Source organism: Sturnira hondurensis, unplaced genomic scaffold, assembly GCF_014824575.4.
Source record: "Sturnira hondurensis isolate 20B ecotype Veracruz unplaced genomic scaffold, ASM1482457v3 Scaffold0008640, whole genome shotgun sequence".
Classification (NCBI taxonomy): Eukaryota; Metazoa; Chordata; class Mammalia; order Chiroptera; family Phyllostomidae; genus Sturnira; species Sturnira hondurensis.
Window position 1 is genome coordinate 17,772,786 of NW_028081271.1, and position 19,237 is coordinate 17,792,022.

Below are 19,237 nucleotides of genomic sequence, written 5' to 3' on the forward strand. Positions count from 1 at the left end.
CACACCCAAATGACTCACCTCCCAATTTCCAAGAAAAGCATGTGTGTGTGTGTAATGACCTGCAAAGCTCGCACTCCTTCCTCCTCACAGGTGGAATGGCTGAAGAACGAGGAGCCCATCGACTCGGAACAAGACGAGAACATCGACACCAGGGCCGACCACAACCTGATCATCAGGCAGGCGCGGCTCTCGGACTCCGGGAACTACACCTGCATGGCCGCCAACATCGTGGCCAAGAGGAGGAGCCTGTCGGCCACTGTGGTCGTTTATGGTAAGACCAGCCCAAAGGCCAGGAATGGATACGGAGTACAGAAGGCAGAGAAGTAGAGGGATGTGTGTTTTATGAAAATGTTGACTTTCGGAGCGGAGAAGTCTCTGGGGCTCATCCACTACCCTGCTCTGCCCTGCCTCTCCCATTTATTTGGTCGGGGAGAACACCTTTCCACGACTATTCGTGTTGGCTCTTCCATCCAGTATTGGACTTCAGTGAGGTAGTCAGTGAAATTTCCAATCTCTCTCTTTCAAAAAAGTAATTTGAGAAGCTGTTTATTTTCTGCAGTTGCGTTTATATTTGAAAGGAATTAAGGTGGGTAACTTCTACTCTCCTCCCTCGTTCTCCCCAGACCTGCTGCCGGAGGTTTTTCTCCTGGCATACAAAATCCACCCAAAAAAACCCAAAAACCCACCCACTACTATTTGCTGAATGTCTTAGGTATTGTATAAAAGAAATCCCCAGCTATTTAAGTAAAGGCATTCCCCTCTCCAACTGAAGAACCCTGGGATTTATTTTTGAAGCACTTAAAGAAACAGAAATTCAAATGCTGTTATATTCTCCTTATACGCTGGATTTTCAAGTGCTTTAGAGAGATGCTGATGAGTTCTTTCTATTTTTCGTAATTTCCCAGCAAAGAAAATTATCTGTGTCCCTCCTTATAGCAGGTGAATAGACTGAGGGGCAGAGGTGAGGTAAGTCCTGCGTGGCTCGCCTCACGATGGAGTGGCCAGTGTGGTTCCTCAGGGTCGCGTGGTCCCAGGACGCCGCACTCACAACACCTGGCACAGTGGCTTGCACATAGTAGGCAATCAGTAAAAACCTGTCTCCTTTTTTTTTCTCCCCTCCCCATTTTCTCTCTCAGTGAATGGAGGCTGGTCTTCCTGGACAGAGTGGTCAGCCTGCAATGTGCGCTGTGGTAGAGGATGGCAGAAACGCTCCCGGACCTGTACCAACCCAGCTCCTCTCAATGGTGGGGCCTTTTGTGAGGGAATGTCAGTGCAGAAAATTACCTGCACTTCTCTTTGTCCTGGTGAGATATGCAGCTTCCCTTTTCCCTTCTGAGCCACCAACACTTCAGCTGGTGTGAGGCGTTTGATGCAGCCTTTTCTCCCAAAGTGACCCTCTCCCATCGTCTTAGCAAGTGGAGCATCGGTCCAGAGGGCTGATGTAGAAAGTAATAGCAAGAACATGGGTGAACCACCTCTGTTTGGGGGCATATGTAATATATTTTTAATACTCAAATGACCTTGGACACTCACCATCAATAAGCCAAATGCTTTGAAGATTTTTCACACCCCCAGTGTCTGGTTGGGCCAAGCCATGCCCTTTTCTCCCTGGGTTCTCCTGTTTTGTGGCATTTGTCTGTATAATAGCTGCAGAGATTGAGTTTCTGTGAGAATGAAACAGGTACCAAACGTTGGACCCCTTATTAGCAGTTACCAGTCAACTCACCTTACCAGGTTCAGCTTTGTATTGATTTCTGATACAATTGGCAGGGATCACACAGCGTCACAGCAGTTTTACTTGGGGTCTACACTTGCCTCGCTTTCTGAATAGAGAGGGGCTTCCCTGGCCGAATAGGGATTTTATAAGTTACTCTGTTCATCTCTTACTGGCTCTAACCCAATCAGAAATAGATGAGATGGAAGATGACTTTCTTTATGGAAAGCATATCCTTCCACTCAGAAATGAATTGATCCTAAGCATGAACTCCAAGGACACTGGACTAGAGCCTCGCGTCTGAGATTTCAGATCTAGTTCCACTCAAAGCTAGGGTGAAACTCTCACCTGCAGTGTATTCCTGGAGTTTCATTTCGAACTTATATTCAATAAGCATTTATTGAGTGCTTACTATTTGCCAGATACTGTGCAAGATGCTCTTATATCTGTAATGTCATTTAACCCTGTGTTGTGAGTGGTCTTGTTTTGTTTTTTATCCCGTTACAGAAATAAGCTAAGGGATTTTTCTCTGGGTTGCTCAGATAATAAACTTACAGACAGGGGCTCAGACATTTTGCTTCATGATCAGTTTTTTTTTTTTTTTTGTTACCGTAGTCCTAATTGCTCTAGATTAAAAACTGCAGTATCTTAACCCACATAAGTGTGGTTGGACTATTCCTAGGAGGTAATGGAATGATTGCCTTGAACAGCTGCCACAATCTCTAGGGCTGATTTTTAGTGGAATTCAGTTTGCTCATTTCTACATGGAGCAGCAATTTATGACCCAAGAAATTCTATTTATGTAAGTCTTGGTGTCTTGGGGTTTGACTGACCTGTTTTAGTTTAATGCTATCAATATATATGGGTTTAACATCTTGCTGTTGAGGGGCTTTTAGGACTTAAAGATAGTTCACTCTGCTCTCTGCTCTAACCTGTCAACACCAGAGGAAGTGGGGATTACCATTGGTTACTGCACATTGTTTCTCTGTCCATCTGAAATGCACTTGAGCATGAAAGACGGGGGAGGAATGGATAATGACATTATTAGCCAACCCACGGGCCCCAGTAATTCGAATCCTTGCCTAAATTCAGTAATTGGTCTCATCCTGAAATGGCTAGAGACTTACACCACTGCTTTTGCTGGCCTGTCTTTTTAGGAAAGAAACCATGGAGAGAAGATAAATGAATATATTATTTTGTTCTTGTGGTGGTTATTGGTTTAAAAGAACAGCGGTCCTGGGGTGAGTCTCCTGACAGCCTCCCAACTCATCCTAATGGTGGTTCCTTTTGTTTCCCTCCGAAGTGGACGGGAGCTGGGAAGTGTGGAGCGAGTGGTCGGTCTGCAGTCCAGAGTGTGAGCATTTGCGAATCCGAGAGTGCACGGCGCCGCCCCCCAGAAATGGGGGCAAGTTCTGCGAAGGTCTAAGCCAGGAATCTGAAAACTGCACCGATGGTCTCTGCATTCTAGGTAACTCCCTGTTTAACATCTTCAGTGTTTGTGCACAGTGTGAAAAGAAACATCATAATGATCACGTTGGTGACATGCTTTAGCAGGAAGCAAAGTCTCCAAGAGCCAAAAGAAAATGGGTGAAAAGTGTAGAAAAGTAGACGAATACATTGTCCAGTAGAGATGGGTTGTTGTAAGCATTTTATCTCTAAGTTTTACAAATGTGTACACTTAGTTTAACCAGATGAAGTGTTAAGAGGAATGATGTAGGAAGACATTAATTTAGACTTTAGCTTAGCAATTTTTTTCTTTCAGTAGCGTCCATTTTTAAGTTTGGTGATATTCTGAGACTGATCGCGGTGTTCGCGTTTCCCCCTGTAGTTTTATGGCACAGTGGAGCCTTTGGTCATCTCCAGAGACCATGGTTTTGTGGCAAGGGACAGGTGTTGTGACTGTTAGCTCAGACATGGGGTGGACATATGACCCCTGAGGAGGTGGGCGGCTTTGTGGCAAGTTGGTCTGGCAGAGCAAGATCTAGAATGTTCCTTTGAAATCTCCTGAAGCCCTTATTCCTGAGACGACACTGTTCCGTGTCCAAATGACTCGCCTGAGGAAGAAAGTATAAGAGGACCAAATAGTCACGTAGAGACGGGCTTTAATTTGGTGCTGTCCCTCACGGGCTTTGGGACCCTGGATAAGTCACTTCTCTGACTGTAAGTCCCCAAATGGTACCTATTTTCGGTTACTGTGGAGACCAAATGATAAGAGAATGTACTTGACTTTCATGGCGTAGAGTAGGTACTCAGTAAACGGGAGACCATTCTTCACCTGCCCACTCACCGAGCTAAGTGTGCTGATTTTGCTTACCTCCTTAAAAGGAGATTTTAAAGATTCTACCTCCTTAAAGCAGGAGATTCAGGGCATAGAGCTAGGTAGGTGGCTTTTCTTGGAGGATGGCGGGACGAAGGAAATGCCTCAGTTGGATTTGTTTTCCCACGTCAACACAGCTGGGCAGTCTTGAAAGCAAGCACATTTGAACATACTGCAGCATTTTTAAAGTCTACCTGGTTAATACACTGGCTAAAATGATCGTTATATTTAAACAATGAGCACCAGCCAAGTAGCACATAGTGCTTTCTTTTTTCTTGTAGGAGTGAGTGCCTGCATCTGTCAGATACAATGCACAGAGCTGTAATGAAATGCAATGTAGCCACCAGTCTCGGTGCTTAGTCTCAGTGATTGGAGGGCCATGCGCTCTAATGAATACATTCCAACCATGAGCTTCCTCAATATGCCTCCGCCCTTCCGAAATGCAGGCAAACTAATGCAAACTCAGTAGCAGGCAAACTAATGCAAACTCAGTAGCAAGAGGCTTGAGGAGATGTGTTTCTGACCACTCTGGACTGAAAGATTCCACCCCGGAATCTTTGAAATATACTTCGGAAGTGTCACTAGTTTTTCNGGGCCATGCGCTCTAATGAATACATTCCAACCATGAGCTTCCTCAAAATGCCTCCGCCCTTCTGAAATGCAGGCAAACTAATGCAAACTCAGTAGCAGGCAAACTAATGCAAACTCAGTAGCAAGAGGCTTGAGGAGATGTGTTTCTGACCACTCTGGACTGCCCCCGGAATCTTTGAAATATACTTCGGAAGTGTCACTAGTTTTTCTTAACACACAGCCGTATTTTAACTGATACAATGCAGACTGTGACACTTGTAAGTCTTCTAAGGAGGCATCGACAGTATAACCATTTGGTTGCCGTCTGAACTGTAGAAATCACAGTAACAACATTCCCATCCACCACCAGGTAGGCTTGCACTTGGGGAAAGAAACCTGTGGCTCTCAGGCATCAGCTTTGTATGATTACTAAGCTGTCGAATACTTAGTCCTCCAGTTACAGTTGAAGACAGACAATGGTTGGCCCCTCAGGTAAGAAAGAAGTGTTGTCAAATACTCGCATATTATGTATTGGCGTTTGTCAGTTCATTAAAAGTCGTTTAGCAATGAAAGGCATTACCAGCACGGACGGTGTATTGGACAGCCTAGATCTCAACTCCCAAATTTGAGATACGTGCTTGTCAGGGTCATCCAGAGAACAGTAACCAGTAGGACAGCGGTCCCCGCCATTTTGGCGCCAGGGACCGGTTTTTCCAGGGACAAGGCAGGCTGTGGACTGGTATGTCTGTGGCCCAGGAGCTGGGGACCTGTGAGGCAGGACGCATCTGTAAGCTGTAGGAGATACCCAGATACACTGACGGAGGGAACTGATTACAAGGAACAAGCTCACACGATTGTGGGATTTGGCTAGTCCACCATCTGCTGAGCCAATGCCACACTTCGAACACTGTCAAGCAGGAGCATCTTCTATTATTGAGAAGGATCAGGCCCCCTGGTGGTGATTATGTAAGGCAATCTGCTTTTCTCCTGAAAACACCCTCACAGGCTCATAGATAAGAGAGCAGGATGACAGCTAGTGGATTGATGGGGGGGGGAAGGTATAACAGGGCTAAATGGTAATGGGGAAAAACACAGAGGGGCAGGGGGGAAGAGGGGAGGGACAGGTATAGGGAAGCAGAGAGGGAGAGAGAGAAGGAGAGACAGGGCAAGTGATAGAGAATGGGAGGGGGGTAGATAGCCGAGGGGGAGGGAGAAGGGTGGGAAAAGGGAGTATAGGGGTGGAGAGAGGGTAGAAAGGAGAATGGGGAGGGGGAGACAAAAAGAAGAAACACAGGCTAACATTCCCCCAGTTATCTGGGCCCTTGATGACCCAGACGACCAGGCCCCTTCTTCCCCACCATCCCACCGCTCTCCATCCCCCCTCCCCCCTCTACTCACTCCCCGTCTCCCTCCCCTCCACCTTCCTCTCCCTCTTTCCCCACTCCTGTCCCTCTCCCTCCCCTCCTCGTCTATCTCCCTGTCAAGCTGACATAGAAAATCAGCCATCACAGAGGCATGTGTACCTGTGGCATTCCAAAGTTCGTTCCTTCCTTGGAGCCAGCCACACAGTAGTTCAGGCAGTGGCTTCCAGCAATCCCTGTGGACATTGGCCAGGCATGGTTTCAGTCGCACATGCATTGTGTGAGGGCTACTCCATTCCCCTGATGGAAATAATACAGCTGGGAAGACAGTGAGTTTTGGAATATATTCAGCGTCGGATGTGTGAGTTTAGAATGCTGTGTGAGCCCTTCCTTTTATTCAGTGCGCCCACTCTGGTATTCTCTTTTCTAAGGAGGCCTGTTTTTTTCCCTAGCATCCTTTGTCTCCATAGTATGCAAATTAATGTGATCAAGAATCTTGATGACTACTGACTAAGAAACCCTAGAAATGGATGAAATACATCTATGTATCTTTGAGGAAGGGGGGTGTTTACAAGAGTCCACCACCCAGATACTTTCCGCCCTTTCAGACACAGTGGCCACCAGTTCAGTAAAAACGGAGGCCACGTTGCTCTCTCTGCTGTTCTGGGTAAAGATGGCGGTGCCGAGTGCACTTCTGGTCGGTGCTCTGTGCGAATGCCCTTGTGAAACAGGCTGTGCTCTCCGGATGGAGACCCAGTGACAGCTGGCTCTGATTCAAACAGTGTTTGGCACCAGCTTCATGGAGCAGTGGCTTCATGAAGGACCCAGGTCATGTCACATTTGGGAATTTCCTTCATCCTGCTTTTTTCATCTATGGCAAACAAGACCCTAAAGCAATTCCTCAATTCCCAAGTTCTCTTGGAGGACCTATTATTCTTCAATTTTATCTTACTTTCAATGGAGCATCTGGATTGTGCTCAGTGTCCGAGGGCCATGTGGCTCCTAGATGGAGCTGCCGGCTCTGAACAGTCACTTGAACATTTGGGTGTGATTGTTGCTTGGTCAGTTATGACTGGAGCACAAAACCTTAGTGTTAAGGTTTCACAGATGGCCATGTCTACATGCTCGTACCAAGAAATTAAATGCCCTGAGACTGGGGTAAGAGTAGGCAATTTTTGCCCATAAGGATCACAATTGAAAGCACCACTAAGCCTCCAGTGCCTGTTCTTTTCCAGAAAGATAATTATATTGAGAAACAAGAACTTGTGTGGATCCGTATTTTCTAAACCAGGTTGGCGGGGGGGGTGACCGTTATCCTTTCTATGTGCGGAACTTACTTGCTCCCATGCTCTGAGGAGCTCAGCAGAGACCAACAGCACGCGCACATCTTGTTGACAGGAATGGAAGGGCGAAAAAGGCAGGGTATTCCATCTGATCCTGCAAAATAAGAAAAGCCTGCTCCCTCTTTCTTTATTCCAGCAGATATAAAACTAAAGGCTTTGGTTTGAGAAGATTAAATGGATCTGCTTCACAGGGGATTAGTGCCTTTCTGGGGGGCATTGAGACCGAAGGCAGAGAAATGCTACAGGGCCCTGAGAGAGAGAGGAAATCTCAAAGGCTGAACTGCCTAATACTTAATCCATCCTTCTGGTCAAGATGTAAGAGAGGTCAGTTCAACACTGTTAGCTCAGAAACGGAGGTAACAGTTCAAACGGGGGATGTGTTTTCATTTCTGATGGATTCACGGATATGAAAAGTCGGAATTGGCAGTTTGGAAACCACATCAAGGACAAGAGCAGGTCCAGATAAACAACCCCAAGCTACATTTAATAATCAACACAACATTGTCTATTAAATGATCCACTTAAATGACCTACAGGAAGCACCTGAAAAGGTGAGCCTGTAACCACATTAAAGTAAAGGCTGCGTGGTAAGCACTTTCTCTTGGACCATTAGAACCTCATTGTTATCCATGACAGTAATGAGCTGAGTCCCTTCTTTGTCTTTCCTAGGGCAACAAATAACGTTCACTCTGGAGTTAGCTTGGTGCATTCGAAACAACTTTCACATTTTGCTAGTGGTTTATGGAACGCCTGCTTTGTATACGGGATTATAGCCATGAATGTCCCTCTACTGAAACAAAGCCCATTATTTTCTTTCTTTAGGCAAAAAGTCTGGAATCATATTCGATTCATTCTTAAACTTTTTGTGGGATAAGTTCGTGTTTCAGACATATTTCAGAACCAGCTGCATTGCACAATTGCTTAATTATAGCGCAGTTAAAATTTATATAGTAAAGAAATGAGAACGGCATCAGCAAGATAACATGCCAGCACAATGCATTCTTAAAGTGTCATGAAATTTCCTACTGCTTAGTAATTCTCCCAAGTAGTTTTAATATTAAAAACCCATTTTCATTTCCTATATAGCACATAGTAGGTGCTCCTTTTTTATAATAACCACTTTCTGCATAACAAACAATTCAGAGCTGCCTTCATGTCTACCGCATAGCAAATGTGGATACAGTATTGCACACCCTCAGGAGTAATAAGAATGTGGGTTTGGGAACATATGGTGTCATTAGCAGCTTAGCAACCATCCCCCCCCCCCGTGCCCCAATAAATGCTTTGCCACTGCGGGACCCCGTAAGAAGATCAGTGAGTAACAAGCTTCAAAGAGACAGAATGGAGTGGCTTGTGACCAAAGTTTCCATTGTGCTTCATTAAAAAAAGAAGATAAAGCAGAGACAGCTCCATAGTCGTGTGTCTTCGTGAAAGCGACTTTTTAATTTTATAAAAGTTTCATTTTTGTGCCCTTTGCTAAGGCAAACTCAACTGCTATGAGTGGCAATCAGTGTAAAGATAATGAAGATAACCATAAACAACAAATAACCATAAAGTGGCTCCCCTTTGTTATCCACCCCCTGCAAACTTTTCTATTTTTATGCCTTGTTAATAAAGGATAGACTTTCGGTGGAGATGACAGAGTAGACAAACACAGTGCTGGTCCCCTCCTATGACAGCAGGAGCAGAGATGCAGGACAGGCCTCACTGAGTGTTAAAAATAAGGGGGGGGTGGGTGGGCATCATAGCTGTGGAGGTCCCCTCGAGGAACAAGGGGTCCCAGATTACATCTAAGTGACTCTGATTATTGCAGGAGTCTAAGGCCTTCCTTTTTTCCCCTTTCTTTTTAAATATGCTTATTGATTTGAGAGAGAGAAACATCAGTTGGTTGCCTCCCCTACACACCCAGACCAGGGATTGAACCTGCAACCTAGGTATGTGCCCTAGCTGGGAATGGAACCCGCACACCAACAGAGCCACACAGGCCAGGGCCCAAGGCATTCCTCATGAGGGGCCTGCACAGAGGCTTATAAACTCACTTGCTCGAGGCTCCGTTGCAGGGGAAGTAGCTCCAAAAGCACCAGGAGCATATGGGAAGGAACTAAAATGACTGGCTGCAGGGCTCAGGGCAGCTCAACCACAGAACAGAAGGGCTGGCAGAGGCATCCGTTTCTTTTTTCTTTTTTGAATCTAGCCAGCAGGCACCAAATCCAAACCTTCCCTTGGCCTAATTAACACTGTTTGCCCTGCCCTGGTGATTACTGCTGCACTCAACTCCTGCACCGAGCTAAAGCCTCTCCCAGAAGAGTTTCCACACTAGCAGGCTGTACTGATGCAAGCCACAAACTTTCCTAAAAGCTCTCAAAGATTCACAAACCCCACACAAGTAGTGGCTGGCCTTGGCATACCCTGTACATCTTACTAAGCACCCCTGAGCCGGGTACAGTGGTGCCCATTCTCAACTTACATGGTAACTTCTCTCAGATGGCCCCAAGCCTGGCATAGAATGGAACCTCAAATAATCAACCACAGTCCCAGAACTACTGGCAGCTGGCTCAGTTCACATTGTGGTTCCCGCAGCAAAGGGTCTCAAGCCTGGCAATGAATTAGAGCCAGTCTCAGTTTACAACATAGCCTCTCACGTGTGCCTCCAAGTCCAGTACAAGTAGCAATAAATTTCAGGTCATTCTGTAGCTCACACCAGGTGGCGTCAAGTCACCTGGTGTCAAGTCACCTCAAGCAGAAATGGCAATTGAATTTGGTTTTCAATGAAGCCCCTCCCAAAAGGCTCCAGAACCAACACAACTGGTGGCCAGTTTGAGACCTCACAGGAACACCAACCAGCTCCAAGAATGATACATTTGAAGATCAGACTGGCCTGGCACTAGAGGCCCTCTAAAGCAACTCCTGTTTTAGGAGATCAGAGCCCACACAACCAATTGTTGGCTGTAATTATAGGCAGACTTCATAGCCAATAAGCCTGAGAGTCAACCACACCAAATGATGTGCCAACAGCAGTTAGGGCTCAGCTACAAGCAGACACACACAACCCACATAAGGAACACCCCTAGGGCATTCGACGGAGAGCTTGCACCACTGGGCCTCCAGAACACCTGCAACATGAGGCCACTTGGCAAAGACTTGGAGAGGAACGACCGTAGGAGTCGGACGGGACACAACTCCAAAAAAATAAATGAAATTGAGACAAGCAATCTACCAGATACAGAGTTCAAAACTGTGTTTGCTCAATGAATTTAGGGGAAGAAAAGACGGAACTCAGTGAGAACTCTGACCAAAAAAATCAGAAACAATGAATACAACAACTGCAATGAACAATACATTAGAGGGAATTAAAGCAGATGGTTTGATTCCCTCCAGTGTATTAGAGCAAATACAAATCAAAGCAAATCAGCAACCTAGAAGATGAGTTACAGAAAAACACCTAATCAGATAGCAAAATGAAAAATAACAAAATGAAAAAAGAATACTAAAATAGAAGATAGTAAAGGACCTCTATAAAAACATCAGGCGTGCAGGCATTTGCATCATAGGAGACAGGGCTACCAGAAGGGAAGAGAGAGCAAGGGGTGGAAAATCATTTAAAGATGTAATGACTGAAAACTTCCCTAACCTGACAACGGAAACAGACATATAAATCCAAGAAATGCAGGGAGATTCAGACGAGATGAACCCAAAGAAACCTCTACCAAGCCCTGTCATGATCAAAATGCCAAAGGTTGGAGAATCTGAGACAAATGAAGGTCATGAACAAGGGAGTTCTCATAAGACTGTGGCTAATTTATCAACAGAAACATTGCAGACCAGAAGGGATTGGCACAAAACATTCAAATCAATGAAAAGCAAGGACCTGCAGTCAAGAGACTCTACCCAGCAAGACTATCATTTAGAACTGACAGAGAGAGAAATAGTTCCACAGACAAATAAAAGCTAAAGCGGTACCTCATCACTAAACTAGTATTACGGGAAATGTTAAAGGAACTTCTTTAAGAAGAAAAGATAGAAAATAAAAGAATTCTCATTGACAATTAAAAAAATAATGAAAGCAGTGGATCAATTATGAAGCCACTATAAAAGGTAAAAGGCAAAAGTAGGAAGAATATGTGTAATACAACCATAAATTAAGAGACACATGAATATAGAGGCACAAAGTAGTAAAAACTTTAATGATTTTAGAATGTGTTTGAACTTGAGAGACCATCAACTTAAAACAGACTGCTATAAATACATCTGGACATAGACAAAGCACATGGCAACCACAAACCAAGAGATACAGCAGAAATACAGAGACAAGACAAACACGACACTACAGGCAGTCAACAATGTGCAAGAAAAGAGTGCGAAACAATAAGGAAAAGACAACTCAAAACTATCAGAAAACAATTAATAAATAAAACTACATATGTATCAATAATTGCTTTACATATAAGTGGACTCAATGCTGCAATCAAAACCCTAAATATATAAAGTAAATCTTGATGAGCATAAGGGGAGAGAAGACAGTAACACAGTCACCCTAGGGGATTTGAACACCCCACTGACATCTATGGATAGATTTTCCAGACAGAAAACCAACAAGAACAACTACCATATGATCCAACAATTTCATTTTTTGCATATTTATCCAAAGAAATCCAAAACACTCATTTAGAAAGATATTTGTTTCCACTTTTCAGTGCAGAATTATTTATGATAGCCAAATATGGAAGCAACCTCGGTGTCCCTCAATCAAATGGTTAACACGTTGTACATATATATAATGAAATATTACTCAGCTATTACAAAGTATGTAACCTTGCCATCTGTGACAACATACATGGGCCTACAGGGTATTATGCTAAGTGAAATAAGCCAGGCAGAGAAGGACAAAAACCGTATGATTTCACTTATATGTAGACTCTAAAATAGAAAATAAACAGACTCCTAGACACAGAGAAGAAACTGATGATTGCCAGATGGGAGTGGGGCTGAGGGAATGGGTGAAAAGGTTAAGGAATTAAAAAGTACAAATTCACAGTTATAAAGTAGTTATAGAATGTCAAGTAGAGCGAAGGGAATACAGTCAATGCTACTATAATAACTACATATGGTGTCAGGTGGGTACTAGACCCATTGGGGAGATCACTTCACAAGTTATATTTAAATGTCTGATCTCTATGTTGCACATCTGAAACTAAGACAATGTTGGATGTCAACTGCAACTGAAAAAAATTTTAATGTAAATTAGAAATACTTTTAAATAAAGACTTGTGATTTTTTTTTAAACATAATCCTTCTTCCGCATAAGGGGGATTCATCCATTCGGCTGTGATGTATGTGTATTTCCTAAGCCATTAAAAATCTGTGGCCCTTCTTATCAACTAGGTCTGAAACAGTCAAGATGTTTTTTGTTATCAAGGAAGTTTTCCTCTTTCTCCATCTTCTATTTCCTCGTAGATCTGTGCTCCATGTAAGTGGGTGTGACAGAGTAACCAGGGGGAGAATTTCCTTCTCAGCTAATAGAATCACAGCAACAATCCCGCATGTATCTCTCTTCTACCCACGCTTCCCGCTTCCTGTCTATCCCCCCCAACATGTGTCAATCGTACTTTGACACCTGGTTTACATACTCTTTCGGTGGAATATACAGGGAGTGCTATGTTCTGCTTCAGAAACACGATCTCTGGAAGTTTGTCTCAGGCACAGCTTGTTAACTTTGTTCATTTTATAAGAAAAATTGAAATAAAACACCTCCACTGTAAATAGGAAGGCCTTTAAAATGAAATTTGGGCATCTGGAGAGCAGGATACATTACTTCCAGATCACATTACTTAGAGCAGAAAACGACCAAAACAAAGCAAAATGAAACCAAAACCAAGGAAACTAAACAGACAAATAAGAAGCAATCCCCATGATAATATAAGCTGGAGACAGGAAACTTAAAAACATTTCTTAAGGAAATGAAATTTTAGGCATAGAACCAGATAGTTGGTGGGAACACAAACCCATTACAATGAAAAGAAAAATATTCTGTAGGATGGTGTATGCCTACAAAGCACAGGGAGGGCAGTGCTTCTGAGCTAGGCGTTGTTCGGAAGACACAGAGGTAGGCCTTCCACGAGGGCTGGCCCGGGCCAGGCCTGTGTTGGTTTGTCATTCAGAGCAAAGGTTGAATAGCCTTCCATTGCCCCCCTTTACTTTCTAGCTCATACTGGTTATTCTGTTTGAAAAGGTAGAGGTGTGCATGAACCTAGAATGAGCTAGGTTCAACAAAATTCAACATTTATTCCACAGAAAAGGACAGGCTGAAGCCTCAGGGATCTGGGGATCTGCCATCAGATAACAGGAGTTTGAATTTCGGTTGCAATACTATGAGCAAGTTTCTTAATTCCTGTAAGCCTAAATTTACATAGTTATCCATAAAATAAATGTTATAATATGCCTAAGAGACAAGGTCCTTTTTGAGGAGGAAATGAGCAAATCCGTGCAAAGCTTTTAGCACCCATAGTAAAAACAATACCTGGTGTGTGTGTGTATTCTAGTAACAGGACTCCTATGACACAAATCCTACATTTTTCATAGCCAGCAAAAGTATTGACAGTGTGACACTTCAGATATTTGGTTAAAACATTTCCTAATGTATGTACTTTGGTGCATTTGATAAAATAACATATTTGTCGTTAGAATTTATAAAAGGTACATACTGTGTTCTTCAGGTGAACCAGTCTTTTCTTGAGTGAATTGGGGTGATATTGACTAATATAATTACATAGCCTTTGGGTGTACAATTCTACAATATGTCAGCTGTAATCACGTGCTGTACTGTGTGTTCACCACCCCAAGTCAAGTTTCCTTCCATTGTCATTTTACCATTTATTCCCCCACTTTACCCCTTTGTGCTATACCACTCTCCCCTTCCCGTCTGGTAAGCACCATACTGTTGTCTGTGTCTATGCAGTTTGGTTTTTTTTTTCCCTTAATTCCTTCACCTTTTCACCAAGCCCCCCATTCCTCCTCCCCTCTGACAACTGTCTGTTAGTTTATTTTGTTCATTGGATTCCACATATCAGCGAAATCATATGGTACTTATCTTTCTCTGACTGACTTATTCCACTTAGCATAATGCTCTCCGGGTCCATCCATGCTGTCACAAAAAGTAAGATTTCCTTCTTTTTTTTTTTTATGGTGGATTAGTATTCCAATGTGTAAATGCACCACAGCTTTTTTATCTACTCAACTACTGATGGGCACTTGGGCTGCTCCCAAATCTTGTCTATTGTAAAGAATGCTGCAATGAACATAGGTGTGCATATATTCTTTGAAATCAGTGTTTTGGGTGTCTTACAGTCCCAGAATTGGAATCACCAAAAAAAAAAAAATAGACCCGAAAAACAAAGTTAAAAGAACAAAAGAGCAATAAATTCTTACCTACCAATAATCACTTGCAGTGTAAATAGTTTAAATGCACCAATTAAAAGACACAGGGGAGCTGAACGGAGAAAACAAGACCCATATATATGCTGTCCACCTCAGGACAAAAGGTATACCCAGACCAAAAGTAAAGGGATGGAAAAAGATGTTTCATACAAATGGAAATGAAAAGAAAAAGCTGGGGTAGCGATGCCTACATCTGACAAAATAGACTTTAAAACAGTCTATAGTAACAAAGAAGGACATTACATAGTGATAAAGGGGCCCACCCACCAAGAGGATACAACTGTTGCAAACATTTTTGCACTCCACATAACAGGAGCACCTAAATATATAAAGCAAATCTTGACAGACATAAGGGGAGGGATAGACAGCAATACAGGCACAGCAAGGGGTTTTAACACCCCACTGTCCTCAGTGGATAGACCTTCCAGACTGAAAATCAACAAGAAAACAGTGGCCTTAAATGACACACCAGATCAGATGGCTTTAACTGATACCATCTGAGCATTTCATCCCAAAGCAGCCGAATACACATACTTCTCAAGGGCCTGTGGAATATTTTCTAGGACAGACCGTGCGTTAGGACACAAAATGAGTCTCAGTAAATTTAAGAAGATTGTTATCATACCAAGCATCTGCTCTTACCATAATGTTACAAAACTAGAAATCAATCACAAGAAAAAACTGAAAAACACACCAACACGTGGAGGCGAGATAACATGCGACTAAATGATGAATGGGGTTAACAACAAGGTCAAGGAAGAAATTGAAAGAGACCTCAAGACATATAAAAATGAGAACACAATGACCCCAGACTTACGGCCAGAGCCAAAGGAGTTTTTAGCGGGAAATTTTTAGCAACACAGGACTACATTATAAAACCAAAAAAAACAAACGTATTTATAAAGATTTTATTTATTTATTTTTAGAGAGAAGGGAAGGGAGGAAAAAAGAGAGAAACATCAGTGTGGGGTTGCCTCTCATACATCCCCTACTGGGGACCTGGCCCGCAACTGAGGCATGTGCCCTGACTGGGAATCGAACTGGCAACCCTTTGGTTCGCAGGCCAGAGCCACAGCAGCCAGTGCTAACCTTACACTTTAAAGGAACTACAGGGGGGAAAAAAAGAAAAGCCCAAAGTGAGTAGAAGGGAGGGAAAGGGAAGCAATAATAAAGATCAGAGGGAGGCAAAATAAAATCTTAAAAAATAGAAAAAAATCAATGAAACAAAGAGCACATACTTTGCAAAGATAAATAAAAATAGATAAAACATTAGCAAGACTGATCAAGAATAAAGAAGGAGGGTCCTGATAAATAAAATCAGAGACAAAAGAGGAGAAATACCTCCACAGAATCACAAAAGATTATAAAGAAATCCTGTGAAAAGTTATATGCCAACAAATCGGACAATCTGGAAGGAATAGGTAAATTCCTAGAAACCTACAAGCTTCCGAGACTGAGAAAGAAACAGAATATCTGAATAGCAGTGAGTACTAACAAAACCAAATTTGTAATTAAAAAAACTCACAACGAACAAAAGTCTTGGACCAGAAGGCATAACAAGTAAATTTTACCAAACAGTCAAAGAAGAATCGATACCTGTCCTGCTCAAACTATTCCAAAAAAACCTGAAGAGATGGGGAAGCTCTGAAACCCATTTGTAGGAGGTCAGCATTACCCTGACACAAAAACCAAAGACACTACAAAAATAATAGGAAATTTTAAGCCAATATCCCTGATGAACATAGGTGAAAAAATCCTCAACAAAATATTAGCAAACTGACTGAGCAATGCATTGAAAACATACTACCTACGATGAAGTGGGCTTTGTCCCCAGGATGCAAGGTGGATTCAATACCCACAAAGCACATAATAGGATATACCACATTAACAAAATGCAGGATTAAAAATCATATGATCATAATAAATACAGAAAAAGCATTTGACAAAATCCAACATCCACTTATGAGAAAAAACTCCCAGCAAAGTGGGGATTGTGGGCACATACCCTAACAAAATAGAGGCCCTAGATGACAGACCTACAGTGGACATCACATTCAATGGCAAAAAGGTAAAATCAGAAACAAGACACAGATACCCACTTCCTGCACTGTTATTTGGTCTAGTATTAGAAGGCCTAACCAAAGCAGCCAGGCAAGAAATAGATGTGGAAACATCCCAACTGGAAGGAAGTAAAGCCGTCGTCATTTGCAGATGACATGATAGTATACACAGGGGGGGAGCACATTTACAGTCATGAGTATGCAAAACAGTTTATTGTTGTTATTACTTATTAATCAGTGTATTATTTTACATACAAACAACTGTAAACCTACTTTTGCCCCACCCTGGGTATAGAGAACGCTGAAGATTCCAACAAAAGCTATTAGAACTAAAAAAGGAATTCAGCAAAGTAGAACACAAAATTAATATTCAGGAATCATTGAATTTTTATATACCAATGACAAACTATGAGAGTGAGAAATTATTAAAACAATTTCATGTAGAGTTTTATCAGATAAAATACCTAGGAATAAATTTAAACAAGAAGTAAAGATTTGTACTTGGAAAAGTATAATACATTAAAGAAAGAAATTGAAAAAAAAACTACAAATATTAGAAGGCTATACTGTGCTCCTGGATAGGAAGAATTAACCTCATTTAAATATTCATAGTACCCAAAGAAATCTATATATAAAACAAAACTTCTATCAAAATTTCAATGGCTTTTTTCAGATTTAGAACAAATAATCCTAAAATTTACATGGAACCACAAATGAGCATAAGTAGCCAAAGGAATCTTGAGAAAGAACAAAGTTAGAGGGACAATACTATCTGATGTTAAACTATATGATAAGGCTATAGTAATCAAAAAAGCATGGTAGTGGCATAAAAACAGACACACAGATCAATGGGACAAAATAGAGACTCCAGAAATAAACCTTCTCAGGGATGTCAAACTCCTTTTCACCGGGGGGCACATCAGCCTTGTGGTTGCCTTTGAAGGGCCGAATGTAATTTTAGGACACTACAAATGTAACTACTCCTTAACCAGGGACAAGGAGCTGGGCACTCCTACCAGGTAGAAACAAGGTGGAGGGCCAGGTTCGGCCCATGGGCCTAGTGTTTGCCACCTGTGTTCTATATGGTCAGCTAATCTATGACAAAGGTAGCAAGAATATACAGTGTGGTAAGGACAGTCCTTACAATAATTGGTGGTAGGTAAACTGGACACATAAGTGCCAAAAAAATAAAAACAAAACAATACCACTTTTTTATACTATATGCAAAAATAAACTCTAAATAGATTAATGACTTTAATGTAAAGCCTGGAACCATATGGAACTGTAAAACTCCTAGAAGACATGGGCAGTCAACTCCTTGACATCACTCTTAGCAATATTTTTTTGGATGTGTCCCTTTGGGTAACAAAGACAAAACAAAAATGAACAAGTGAGACTACATCAAACTAAAATGTTTTTTCACAGTGATGGAAACCATCAACCAAATTTAAAAAAAGTCTTACTGGATAGAAGATATTTGCCAGTGAAACATCTGATAAAGGGTTAATGTGGAAAATATTTAAGGAACTCATACAACTTAACAACAAAAAACAATTCAATTAAAAAATGGGCAGAGGATACGAAGAGACATTTTAGCAAAGAGGATGTACAGATGGGCAGTAGACGTATGAAGAGATGCTCAGAGTCACTAGTACCCAGGGAAATGTAAATTAAAACCACGAGGAGTTATCACCTCACACCTGTCAGAAGAGAGATCATCAATCCATTAATAAATAACAAGTACTTGCCAGATTGTAGCGAAAAGGAACCTGGTACACCATTGGTGGTATTATAAACTGGCCCAGCCACTATGGAAAACAGTATGGAGGTTTCTCAAAAAGCAGAAAATAGAACTACTATCTGACCCAGCAACTACACTTCTGGGTATTTATTTGAAGAAATCCATAACACTAACTCGAAAAGATATATGCACATCTCTATTCACTGCGGCATTATTTACAATAGTCAAGATATGGAGGTAAGCCAGGTGTTTATCAATAGTCGAATGATAGAGATGCCGTACATACATACAATGGAATATTACTCAGCCATAAAACAAATGAAATCTCACATCTTACATCTGCAACAGCATGGATGGGCCCAGGTGATTGTGGGAGATGGAATGAGTGAGAAAGACAAACGCCACATAACTCTGCATATATATGTAAGCTAGAAACAAATATAAGAAAGGACAACAACAGCAAAAAGAAACAGAGAACAAGTTGTCACCAGATGGGAAAGGCTTCGAGGGGATTGGTGTGAAAGGTTAAAAAAATTCAGAAGTACAAATGCCAGTAGAAACATAGTCAGGGATATACCGTACACTGTGGGGAACACAGTCAGTGATCCTGTAACAACTACGTATGCTATCAGATGGGGACTAGGCTTACCAGGTGATCACTTCATAAGGTATATAAATACCCAGTCCCGATGTTGTA

At 42.1% G+C, this 19,237-nt stretch overlaps 1 protein-coding gene across 1 annotated transcript in view; it reads left to right on the forward strand.

The window, feature by feature from the left end:
• The window catches only part of UNC5D (unc-5 netrin receptor D), a 223,033-nt gene that overhangs the window by 113,739 nt on the left and 90,057 nt on the right, over positions 1 to 19,237 (forward strand). Inside the window, exons 5-7 of the mRNA XM_037055091.1 lie at positions 91 to 271; positions 1,137 to 1,304; positions 3,018 to 3,182. Of these exons, the coding sequence (XP_036910986.1) occupies positions 91 to 271; positions 1,137 to 1,304; positions 3,018 to 3,182 (514 nt within the window). The remainder of the gene's footprint in view (positions 1 to 90; positions 272 to 1,136; positions 1,305 to 3,017; positions 3,183 to 19,237) is intronic.